General features: G+C 37.3%; 1 protein-coding gene across 1 annotated transcript in view; it reads left to right on the forward strand.

Annotated features, from left to right (window-relative positions):
• Positions 1-12,796, forward strand: part of LOC148417277 (contactin-associated protein-like 4) — a 68,779-nt gene that overhangs the window by 12,929 nt on the left and 43,054 nt on the right. Inside the window, exon 3 of the mRNA XM_088425308.1 lies at positions 8,963-9,156. Coding sequence (XP_088281434.1) covers positions 8,963-9,156 — 194 coding nt within the window. The remainder of the gene's footprint in view (positions 1-8,962; positions 9,157-12,796) is intronic.

Consider the following 12,796-nt stretch of genomic DNA (forward strand, 5'->3'; position numbering starts at 1 on the left):
GAGAATTTCTAGAGTAAGGTAAAGAAGACAAAATTGGAAAGGAGATTTGAACATTTACTATGTTACTTTGAAGTTAGGCCCGGTGCACGTACCATTCCATCTCACTACAGTCTGCTGAGTCAACTGGCTCGGGAAACATTGGCTTTCCACCACACACGAATATTTTTGGTCGTAAATATTGAACACATTCATTTTTTAAGAGGCACTTAGTAGGTTCAAACAATGGCACTGACTTTGTATAAGTAAGGAAGATTGCAAGCACTGTATCGTGACGGAAGTTGGGGGGAGGCGTGGCTGGCGGGTCGGTGGACGTTGCTGACAAACCGCCCTTCGTCTGACGGACTGACGGACCGACAATTACAATATTCAGCGCGAAAAAAATGGCAAACTGACGATGACATAAGAGGGTATGGCAATGATGACTGGAGAATATCGGACCAACAAAAAAATGTACATTTCCCACCTCTGCTGATATAACAAAAAGCCATTATTACATACTAAATGTTTCCAACATTTAGCAGTGCAAATTTTATTTTATTTTTTGTGGTTAATGGTATAAAATGATCTTAGACAGGTCGGAAGATAATTATTTCTGCTAACCTTGGCTATTATTTGCAACTGAGTGCTTTCTATTGAGTGATCAAAACATACTGTAACGTTGAGGCTTTGCCCTCATACTTATGCATGACACCAACTAAATTAAAAAAAAAAAAAAGATCGATTTGGATTCAGGCATGTTTATCCAGCCCCCCCCCCCAAAAAAAAAAAAAAAACCTTTGTATTTAAAGAAAACACACACACACTTACACATAAAAAATAATACAGTTTTTATTATACTTATGTCATTTTTATACATATGAGTGTTATTTATAGTGGCTGCTGCGAGTGGGGGAGGAGGCACAAAAGGTTTTCTTTTTCCTGGGGGTAGCTTTTACAAAATATAATTTAGAAGCTCTGACCTACAGGGTGCCTGTGGAAATTTGGCTTCTGTTCGTAACAGGCTTATATGGAAACAATTGGTTATGGCGACCCCTCAAGGAAAAAGCCGAAAGGAGAAGAAGGAATCATAATAGAAGTTTATCGAAAAACTCCTGGAAAGAAAATAACTGAGGCTACTCAAAATTTAAAGCTCTATTATACTCTTTTTAAGCATAATATGTTATGAACATCCCATTTATTTTGTTTAACTCTTTCAATGCCAAGCATTATCGAAAAAGGAAACAATTAGAGGGCAAGTATATCTTTTGTTTTCCACTCATTTTTCAAGGCCAACAGACGTATTGTTATCTATGAAAATATGGGTGGTAACATATGAAAGATTGATTTCCATTCCTTACTTAGAATTGCATGTAGGTAATAGGTATGTTGTATGAGTGGAAACACTGCTATCCAATGGTCAGAGTTTTCACTACAGTGCTCATTTGGCTTATACTCGGTAAGCATTTGTCAAGGGTGTCAGCCATTCTCCATAAAAAAAACGTATTTGATGAGAAATTTATGATTTATTATTGTTATTGCTAATTTAAAAGACCAGAATTCCTATCCAGGGCACTAAAAGAATTAATAGTTATTATTATACACATCACCTAAGGTTTTTTTTTTTCTGTTTTGCGCAAGTAATTCTTTTATTGCTTTATTGAAATAATTCAGGCCTTAAGTTAATAAGTGCTCCTACTTTAAAAGCTATAACATGTATCGCGCAAAACAGTTGACATTGCCAAGCTGAAGAAACTTTCCCATTCACGGAAGCTGGCTAATTATGATTCAGCCAACCCCAACTTCTACTTCCCAAGCTCAAGAGGGGCATCAAGGGGACCCGTTTTCAAGATCAATTATATTTATTTGTCATATGCAGGGTGAAAAAAAAAAATGCAATACTACCACTGAGCTTGAAAATTGATCAATATTTTGCTGGTTTTCCAGCAGTTTTACAAATAACATAAAAATATCTAAAACTGACCAGTGCAAGATTGGCATGATGACAAAGCTGGGAAAGTGCATTGAACTCCCTGTGGATAACCTTGAAAGGGAAATCATGTAGTGTGGTTTCAAAATATATCTTCTATCTAGCAAACTTTGCAGATGTGTGACGTAAAACATCTGTACGTTCACATTTTACGTAAACAAAGTAAGAGTCTGTTTGTCTGCGAGGGACCAAAATGGTCTATTCAACCAGGGGCGCACACACATGCACACATACTGTATATATATATATATATATATACAGTATATAAAAATACACATTATTTTGAGGGTTACTCATATGAGTACTAGAACATAATATTTGGCCATTTCTTTCGTTAAAAAATGTTTCCTAAAAGTTCTTCTCAGTTTTACGACCACATTGGCAGCTCACCATCTGTTTATGCACACAGCCACCCTGTGTTCTTGAAACGTTTCATAGGTCCATCAGTTCCGGTGTGCATGGTTTTTTCGAGACCCAGTTTGATTAGCCCAAGGAAGTCAGTGGTAAATTTCCATCATCTGTAATTTGACAACATGAACTGTCCCCTTCGCAGCCACAGTCCAAGCCGCTTCAGTAAACAGACACATATCTGCAGAATAGAAGGACATGGGACACAAGTGTTTACCTTAATGAATGGCAGGGAGAAAACTATTACATAGAGCTTGCGTTGTTCCTGCAGTTTTTCTCATCACCCGAGCACGAGTATGATTCGCTATAGCATCCTGATTAGCTAGTTTGTTAGCCATAAGATGCGTTACATTCACATGCTCTTTTCATAATTATCAAATAAAGGATGACTGAAAATGTTCAATCCTGTAGCACCGTTTCTTTCTGCTAGCTGAGGACATGAGCTGTAAATCTTGCACCACATATAAGTGTGCTCCAAGCTATTGCACATCTTGGGGTCACTTTTCAGGAAAAAAAAGAAGTTCAGCTCAGGCTCAGTTGTTGTCATGGGTCAAAGTTAGGTAGGGTACAAAAATGTGCAAAATGAAGCACACGACGTTTCGCATGAGTAATTTCTATCGCACATGCATACCTGCACACCACTTATGTGCATTCCTGTATATAACATATATAATTGGTTATGGCCACATACATGGAAGAGACTACTACTTTTAATTTTTTAGAATTTTTATTTTGTCTTTGTAAATATTTTCCAGATTATGATAAATAAACATGGGAAAGACTTGGAACACAGTCCCTAATGCACAGACTGTACAAGCATTACTGTCCATAGCCTTTCCCAAACTAGGAGGTCACTGATCTTTTGGTAATTACGCCGATAACACAGTCATTTTAGCTATTGTAGCTTCATTAATGCTCCTAAGCAACAGATGCAATTATTTTGGGCCTGCCTCTGTGACGATCATTTGAAAAGGTCATTTAAAAGGTCATTTAATGTTTTGTGATACAGACAAAACGTTTTTTTGTTTGTTTGTTTTTCGTTTTTTTTCAATACAAAGTCTGATTTATTGACATTTGATTGCATCTCACATACAGTAACTCTGTTGCGTTAATGACATGAATCTTTGCTTCTGTCAACACAAAATCTGATCTTGTAAATTACATGTTGGCTATGGTTTGAGAATGAATGCATTAGTAGTTATTCATCCCTCACAGCTTTTTGAGTTTTTTATTGGTTGTAAAAAAAAAAAAAAAACCTTCAAGCCCCATTCTGCTTGCAGATCCTGACTAGCTCATTTAAATTTAATTTTCAATGATCTTCTTTGCCTTCTGTTTCATACTTGTAATAATATGTTTTATTCATCATTACAACCAAACGTACAGGGATAACGTTGCCATAACTTAATTCAATGTTACAGCCAAATGTTAATGAATGCACTTAACATTTATGGAGAAATGTCAATAGCAGTATTAACATTCAAATGGCTTGTGTACTTTAGTGGACCATACTGATAATTACCATTCTCACTTAATTTTCTGGGATGTCTAATTTAATTTGATACACTGTTGAATATTTTCTGTAGCTTACAAAAGAACACTATGTTGGAACACACTTTACACCTTTGAGAAAAATAAAAGATGTAAGGGTGTTTAATAAATTAATTATTAAAGTCATTAAAATCCAATCAATCAAGCTGCCATACGTTGTCTATATAATGTATTTATAAAAAAAAACAGCTACATCAAGGCAAATTCAGATGTTATTTATAAATATGTATTTCTCTTAAAATAGCATTGTAGGTAATGCCAAAATGTATTTTTTATATATGCCACGGGTCGCCGAAATGTGGATGGCGGGCCACAAATGGCCCTGAGTTTGAGGCATTTCTTTAGATGAGTTTAGTTTTTGTGTTTTTAGTGTTTTGTTACTTTTTAGTTTTTTGGGTTTTTGTGCACTTTTCCGCTTTGTGAATGAATGAATGAATGAATGAATGAATGAATGAATGAATGAATGAATGAATGCCCACCAAAAAATCCAAATGCATTTAAAGTTTTGGCACTTTCATATTTCAAATGTCCACATAGCAACCAGTTAGGAAAAGGACATTGAACCAAAACTTTCAGGTCATGTTGAATGGCCAATGGGAAATATATTTCAATAGCAAATAAGTACATCAGGGATTTGAATACTTTCAAATCTGCAGATTTGACATTTCTACAGATGAAATTGGGCAAAAATGGTTTTCTGACTCAACACACAACCAACTTTTCCCCTAAGATTACAGTTCATTCCTGAGGCATCATCTGTCAAAGTTTTCTGTTTACACATGTGTTTGCAATTTGGCTGACATCCAGTTTGATGGATGGATGGATGGATGGAGTGGTTAAGATGATGGATGGATGGACAGACGGATGGATGTTATACATTTAAAAAAAAAAAAAAAACCTGAATTGTCTTTGCTGTCTGAATTAGGTTAACAATATTTAAATTTGTAGTGTTCTGCCAACTCAAGGTAATGTTGTACTGGAAGATGTACCGTTCCCTAATTCCCAGAGCAATACTTTATAGAATCATGGCAGACATTCTGCAGACAGGCAAAAAGAAAATAAAATGAACAAAAACAAACAACTGCTCGCATCAAGAGAAGGGTAAATTATGAGTCAGCGAGCAAGAGGACACTGTAGATTCAATGTGCCACTCCATATGTGTGAAGGTCTTTATCATTATCAGCTATTTTTCTCTGAAGATGAGTGCACCACATGTCTTGTGTTTTCTTTCTCTTAAGAACTGGTGAACTTTTTTTTTCTTTCAGTTATGGAAGCAATGAAGCAAGCAACACAATCATTTTCTTTTTCTTCTTCTTTCAGCTCGTACCGTTAGGGTCACCACAGTGTGTCATCCTTTTTGCGACTACAGCTCAATCAAAGTACTCAAATGATAAACCCAAGGGCATCAAAGAATGCTTATTTACCAGTTTTGTGTGTGTCGTAATGTCATTAAAGCACCTTTTGCGAGGACCAATGTTCTAGTTTTCCATACATAGGAGGATTTGCATAAACTCCATGAGGATTCTTTGGACCATGGTGAGAAACTTCTGACATGCGTACAGGGGTCAATCCAGTATCACACTTGGCCAAAACCTGACATTATAGCAAGTACCGGGATGTGTTCATGTTACCAAAAAAAAAAAAAATCAAACCTGATCTGTGACACAAATAAAAACAGCCCAAGTTTGTACTTTATCTTTTCACATTTTAAGGTACTTTCTATCTTATAGCTCAAACAGACTTGTCCAAAAATCATTGTAAATAAATAATTAGGTCATAATCATGATTGTTGATGTTGATTTACATATTTACTAAAATCAGCAAGAAGTGGCTTACATTTTATAACATTGGTCATATTTTTTTAAGAATTGAACTGAATTCAAGTGTGGGTTGGAGAGAGGGGTTGAGGAGCACTGACTGCGTTTCCTTTCGACCTCCAAAAGACTAGGAACAGCCCCGGACTGAGCCAGGCAACATGTAATCATTTGAGGCTCATGCATCGTGACGAAGGCTGCTCGGAGCTGCCAGAAATGTGATTTACATGACATCGACCATCGACACTTCCTACATGTGTCGGAGTAATATGCTTCAATTGTGTGAGACATTCACACTCAACATCCGGGAGCCTATCACTCATCAGTTATGAGCAGATTGGTGAGATGATGTGTGAACAGCGTGAACAATGAACACGCTGCTTTTGGCATGTTGTGAATTTACTGCTTTCTACCTTGTATTTTTTACTCCTGTTCCATTTGTCGGATGGCCAACCCCCCCGCAAGGGTAATATTTTGTTAGTGGCGTACATTACAATTACTAATATTACAAGGATGTGAGACAAGTTAAATTTACAGAGGTGGGTTTTGGTGGAGACCATTGTTTGTGTGATAGTGATTTGGGACTGTATGATATAGAAATGCATTGACTACATTTCCCATGATTCTTAGGCACAGAAGTAGGAAGTACAGTAGTTCTAATTCTGGTATGCCACAAACGTGTGTGAAAGCACAGTTCAAATTCCTTTTTAATTGGATTACTGTATGAGTCGCTATGACAAGATTGAAATACAAATGGTGAAAACAGTTGGCTCGTTGACAGGATTAAAAAAAGGATGTGAGACAAAACAACCAGGACATCTGATCACCCTTGCCTAGCTCAGTCTCGATTTGAATGTCCTTGTAAGTTGCTGTCTTTCTCTTACTTCTCTACAATTTGGCCTCCAACTCAGCTGTAACAAGCAAAGGTCAAAAGTGTCTGCCCTTTCTTGTTGTGCTGTCAGTAGGCTTGTCTGTTTTAGAGGCACTTATTAGCTCTGGCCTTAAGATAGTCTCCTAATGAAGAGGAAGCGTGTGACTGACTTGGTTGCTGGTGATACTGCAGCTCACAATGACCTTTGACAAATTACATCTATTTTCATTTGAATCGGTCTCAATTTAGTTAGTTTACACCACAAATAAAATGGAATTGGACATTCTTAAGGTTTTAGGTCTTCCAGAAAAAAACAAACACATGCAAACAAAATACAACTGCTGTACTCATAAAATTAGAGATTTGCAATCTTTGGGTGGGAATTGATGCAACGATGAGGAAAAAGAAATAAAATGGAATTATGAAATAGTGTCTTTTTGATATAATAAATTTAGATATAGGGGTCAATCTCTAAAACATTGTGGTGTGTGCAACTTAAGAAAGGAAAAAAATAAACAGGTATTACATCAGAAAGAGAAGCATGTGGAACAAATCCAAACATGTAAATAATCATCAAACATATGCACATATTCAAATGTTTCAGACTTGTGAAAGCAGAATACAATACACAGAAAGAAGCAAAATTGACATGAAAGATTGATTTTGCATTTCTGCCAAGGAAAACAGTGTCCATCTAAATCTACCGGTTATTACTGTGTAAAAATAAATAAATAAATAAATGAATAAAAATATTACATATGTAAAATAACATTTCTATTCAATTGGCATCCAATGAATTTGAATAAACTTCCAAAAACCTAATTGTAATGATTTAGGACCAATGTCCTCATGAGTTTGTGTCTGACCATTTCTGTTAGCTGATCCATTACTTCCTCAGCAATTTATACGAGGAAGTAATTAAAAGGAGTTTCAATTGTTTACTTTCAAATTCATGTCAAACCTGAAGCCATAGCTACTTTCTGCTTCCGTGTTGATGAATCACGGGAAATTAAGTCTGACAATAGTGAGTTGAGCTGAATTGATTTTCAGTTTTAGAAACCAGGTTTTGCAAATAAAATAAAATAAATGCACACAGTCAAAGAAAGTGAATACTATATTTGCTCATGCATTTGATTGGAGATGACCGCACACACAGAAGGACATCTCAAAATTAATACAAATGTAATAGAAATACTCATTCAATGCTCCAAGCAGTAATGACTAAGCCGTGAGGACATTGTAGAGGGTATGAGGAAACATTTCATTATTTATGTATGTAATCAACCAAAAATCCAAACAGCTGCGTACCAAATCAGGATGCAGGGGAAAAACATTTTACTACACTGGCACAACACTGGGACCGAGCAAAAAAGTGCATTGACCAGTTTAGCGCTGTTAAACTGTCATCCGAGATATCATTTACCATGTGCTAAACCCTATAACACAATATATTGACTAGTGATTAAATTTGAGATATACAGTAGTTCTTGGTGAGAATTAATTGCATACTTTATTTTCAGTAATATTGCCATGTTCGTTTTTATCTTTAAAAATGTGGTCATCCTAGTTAAAAGAGAGCGATTGAAAATAAACTAACTGGCTAGTGATGAATATTGTACAATCAGCTATGTGTGACACAGACGTACTGTAAAAGAAGGAAGCAATTACCAATTGGAAGCTTAAAAAAAATCCCTGATGGCCACTGGGGGAACAAATGTGGATACTTTTCCCTTCTGACTCAGTGGTTCCAGAAGCCTGTTGCAAAAGGAGTGCAGTGCATAGTGTGGAATGTGTTGGTGCATCGGGGATGTTATTATGGATTTTCTACTTTAGTAAGCACTCAATGTGCTTAACACCAGATCACACACTGATAGCAAATCTCGCCTGCGGACACTTTGGCACAGCCTCACGAGGAGCTAGGGATTGAACCGAGAAGTCTGATTACCCACTCTAGTGGGTAAACCATATTCAACAGGGAAAACATACATTCTAACTCTACCACAAAAGAATCCAGGTGGAAAGCTTACTGATACTAGCATGCATTACACCATAGGCTTTTGTTTCACATGGGGGTTTTGTGAGAAGGTACAAATCTGGCAGGTATGCCACAAATATCTGCCAATTTCACCTGGTCATATTTTTTTAAATTTCTTTTTAGTGTGTATTGCATATTATGCTTAATTCATGCACATAATTAATACTGAGTGGGATTTGACAAAGTTTCCATTGGCAAGACATACTTAAATGCTATAAATTCTGCTTGATAAGAAATGCAAATCGCTGCAATCGAGTTGGCTGACAGCCACCATCTCAGACACTCACAAATGAATATGTGGTACAATTTTTTCATTGCAGGAGCTGGAGGTTGGTCCCCTTTGACCTCAGACAGATATCAGTGGCTGGAGGTAGACCTGGGAAGAAGGACACAAATCACTACTGTTGCCACTCAAGGACGTTATGGCAGCTCTGACTGGTTGACGTCCTACCTGTTGATGTTTAGTGACACTGGCCACAATTGGAGACAGCATCGTCATGAGGACAGTTTTGAGGTAACTCGATTTCCGCCTTGATTTTTCATGTTTATTTTATCAACTGTTTGAATTGGTAATTTCAGTTATATCTTCATTAGCTATCCTTCCATTTTGTAATTTTTGTAATGGATTTTAGTTTATCCTTGATATTAATTTAATTCCATTGAGAATAAAAAAACAAAAACATTTCATTCAACCAACCAAATGAGAGACAGCAGCGTATGTGACTCCATTGAATCCTATCAAATTGAATTGAGAGCTTTGCTTTTCGACTTTGATTCTTCTTCACCAAGACCGACTGATTCTACGACTGAATCGCTGCAGATGCTGGGCCCATACAATTCTTCCCTCATTCTTGAACAAAGCAAGATACTTGCTATATCCCATTTGGGGAAGCATCTCATTACCAACCTGGTGAGACCACTTCGCCCTTCTATGACTGAGGATCATGGCCTCAGATTTGGGGGTGCTATCATCAAAAACCAATTCACAATCAGCTCTAGTGAGAGTTGGAGATCATGCCCTGATGAAGCCAAAAGAACTACACCATTTGTAAAAATCAGAGATAAAAGTCAAAGGCCACCAAATTGAACCTGCTCGAAGCCTGGGCTACGCCTAGAAATTCTATCTTTAAATGTTATTGACAGAATCAGTGACAATGGGGAGTCTTGGCAAAGTTCAAACCTCTCTGAAGATGAATTTGACTTACTGCCAGAAGTGTGAACTAAACTCTGACACCTAAGTATTATATTTCTCCTTTTTGTCATGTGGTGGTGTTATCTTGTTTGTCAACTCTTGCTTGAGGGCTGAGCAGTCAAAAGTGTGAAGCAGATGTTGATTTCATTTTTCTCTCCAAAATGTATTCAAATAAAGCTTTGGTGCAATATTTACAATATAGAATAACAGTCAGAAAACATGATGCAAAATTACATCATTATGTACAAACATGAAAAGCTGTGCTAATACAAAGATAAAAGATAAAATTTTAGGATTGTTTGCAAAGGTATATATTAATATCAACATGCACATGCGCATACTTTACAAATTATTGGTACTTATTATAACTGAAGAACTATAAAATCTGAACGTATCAATTTAGAAAATTAGCAGTGCAAAAAAAAAATCTTCAGAAAGAACTGCAAGATTCAAGAATTTCAACAAAGGAAAACAATATATATCACACGTTAGTGAGGAGGTCAAGGTCTGAGAAGGGAAATAAAACATACAAGTAATTTGTCTGGGTAAAGAACTTCAAACCTACAGTAATAAAATAAATCTCTTACTTAAATAAAATGACCCTGCCTCTGCCGTTCTGAATAACAGAGCCATTGTGTGCTCAGCACTACCTAACTATCCATCCATTTTTATAGCTGCTTATCCTCACAAGGGTCACAGGCTTGCTGGTGCTTATCCCAGCTGACTTCAAGGGACACCCTGAATTGGTTGCCAGTCAATTTCAGGGCACACCGGGATGAACAACCATTCCCGCACCCAATCACACCTAAGGACAACTTAGTTTGTCCTGTATACCTGCCATGCATGTTTTTTCAGTGTGGGAGGAAGCCAGAGTGCCATGAGAGAAGCTACATGGGCTTGCGGAGAAGATGCAAACTCCACACAGAAAGGCCAGAGCCAGCTGGGATTGAATTCAGGTCCCTTAACTGTGAGGCGGACATGATTACAACCCTTGCAACGAGCCGCCATAGCACCCAACCGTTGCTCATCTATTTTGGAAGCAAATAGAAAAATAGCAGATGTCTCTTAAAACAAAGCTTGACAATCATGGTAAAATGCAGAAATCTAAATCTATCATAAAAATATATCAAAACCTAAAAGTAATCAGAAATATTTACTTCCCTAGCATCACTACAGATGTTTTGGGGTCAAGAAACCAGCATGCCAACCTGTGATTTTAAAGATGAGCGCTGGCATGTGACATTGCTATTATAAAACAGTTTCACTGGTAGCAAACTTGTGGCTGGTATACACAGGAATTTACAAACCATTTTTTTCAGATATGGAAAGTTAACGTGGTCTGTCCTACACCAGGCACCAGGCAAGTGAGGATCTTACTTTCTTACTGACTTCAATACTAGGAGTCACATTGTTGTTGTTCACATCATTTTTAATGGCATCCTCCAACTGCATAGTGGAGGGAAGAGGAGGGATAGCCTTGTTCTTGAAGAAGCTCAGAAGTCATGTATGTTTATAACACCAGAGCCCTCAAGCACTTTTAGTTAGCAGCTAATTAAAACTAGACACAGCTATAACGAAGCCTGAACCACCAGTAAACACTGGCAAGTGGAGCAGTATGTCGTTGTCAGTGCAATTAAGTTGTTTGTTAGTGCCCTGACTTGGCTATTGACCATGATTTTAGAACAACACTGTATTGTTTGTACGTATCTGGAGTTGGGAGCAGCAGTTGCAATAGAGAGACTTGCCACGCTGTTGCCCCGCAACACAATGCGGGGAACAACTTCAAAATAAAAGCGTAGCAAGGCTTTTGTCTCTGTATATTATTTGGTACACTAAGGTTTATTTTGAGCTTGGCCTTTTCATCGTATTTCCAGCAGGTTTTATTGTCATGCACAGCATTAACAATGGTTGCAATTGGCTTGACATATTTTTTTATGATGTGCACATATTTAAGTGGGTATCTGGGGCATGAAAAATGCCTTGTTTTTTTAAGTGGTACTTGAATTTCTCAATGACATTTCAGCCCTACTTCAGTCACAGCCTTATATAATACCTTGCGCTGCTCCAGCATCCTCCCAATCATTTTTGCCTTGAGCAGCATCTTGTTGGATGCTTTGTAATCAGCGATTGCATGGGTAAATTTAATTCTTGTTGTGCCATTGTCAGGGGTGTCTTCTTTTTCCAGCTATGGGAGAAGACACCTTGTGCTTGTCCTATAGCATATTTAACTCTTTCAACAAATACAATAACATTTCCCAACAACAAGAGCATAAACTCAATTCAGCTTTATGGGCTGAAAATGTAATAATAACCATGGTAAACTATGGAAGTCAGCTTTTCTGGTGACACACAAAAAAAAAAAAAAATCCAAGGGAACGTTTAATGTGTGCTGTACTTGTTATAACACTGCGGAAAAAAATTACCGACTTTTGCTACGGACTACAGTGCCGAAAATATGTAGGAAAAAATGAATGTTATCTTGTTCAAATCTCATACAACCCATGTAATCAATTATCGGTATTTACTCAGGGGGTGGTATTTGAAAATTGACTTTTTGGAAGGATGCTCGTGGCAGTTACTTATCGAACAAAAAGGAGGAAACATCCATATGGATAAGGTATGACAAGTAGGGAAGATAAGTAGTCTGCTTGCAAGCAAATTCCAAGCGACTAATGGTTGTAAACCACCTCCTGTTTGAGAAGAAAATATAAGCAAGAAAAGAGGAGCACTTTTAGGAAGAGCTCTTCTCCTTTTGGAAGACATTGTCTTGGTTTGTGTTCTATGCCTCCCACCACGCTCATTGATAATAACTCTGACAATATGCTATACGGGAGAGGTGCCTGTTACATTGTTATCTGTTGATTGTTATTGACCTGTAGCTCGTCAAGGGAGTGTTGCCACTCGATGGTTTGCATGGCATCACCTGAGTGGTGCCCAAACCTCTTCAGCATGTGGGCTGCTT

Source organism: Hippichthys cyanospilos, chromosome 10 (genome assembly GCF_059441005.1).
Source record: "Hippichthys cyanospilos isolate Australia breed blue-spotted pipefish chromosome 10, RoL_Hcya_1.0, whole genome shotgun sequence".
Lineage (NCBI taxonomy): Eukaryota > Metazoa > Chordata > Actinopteri > Syngnathiformes > Syngnathidae > Hippichthys > Hippichthys cyanospilos.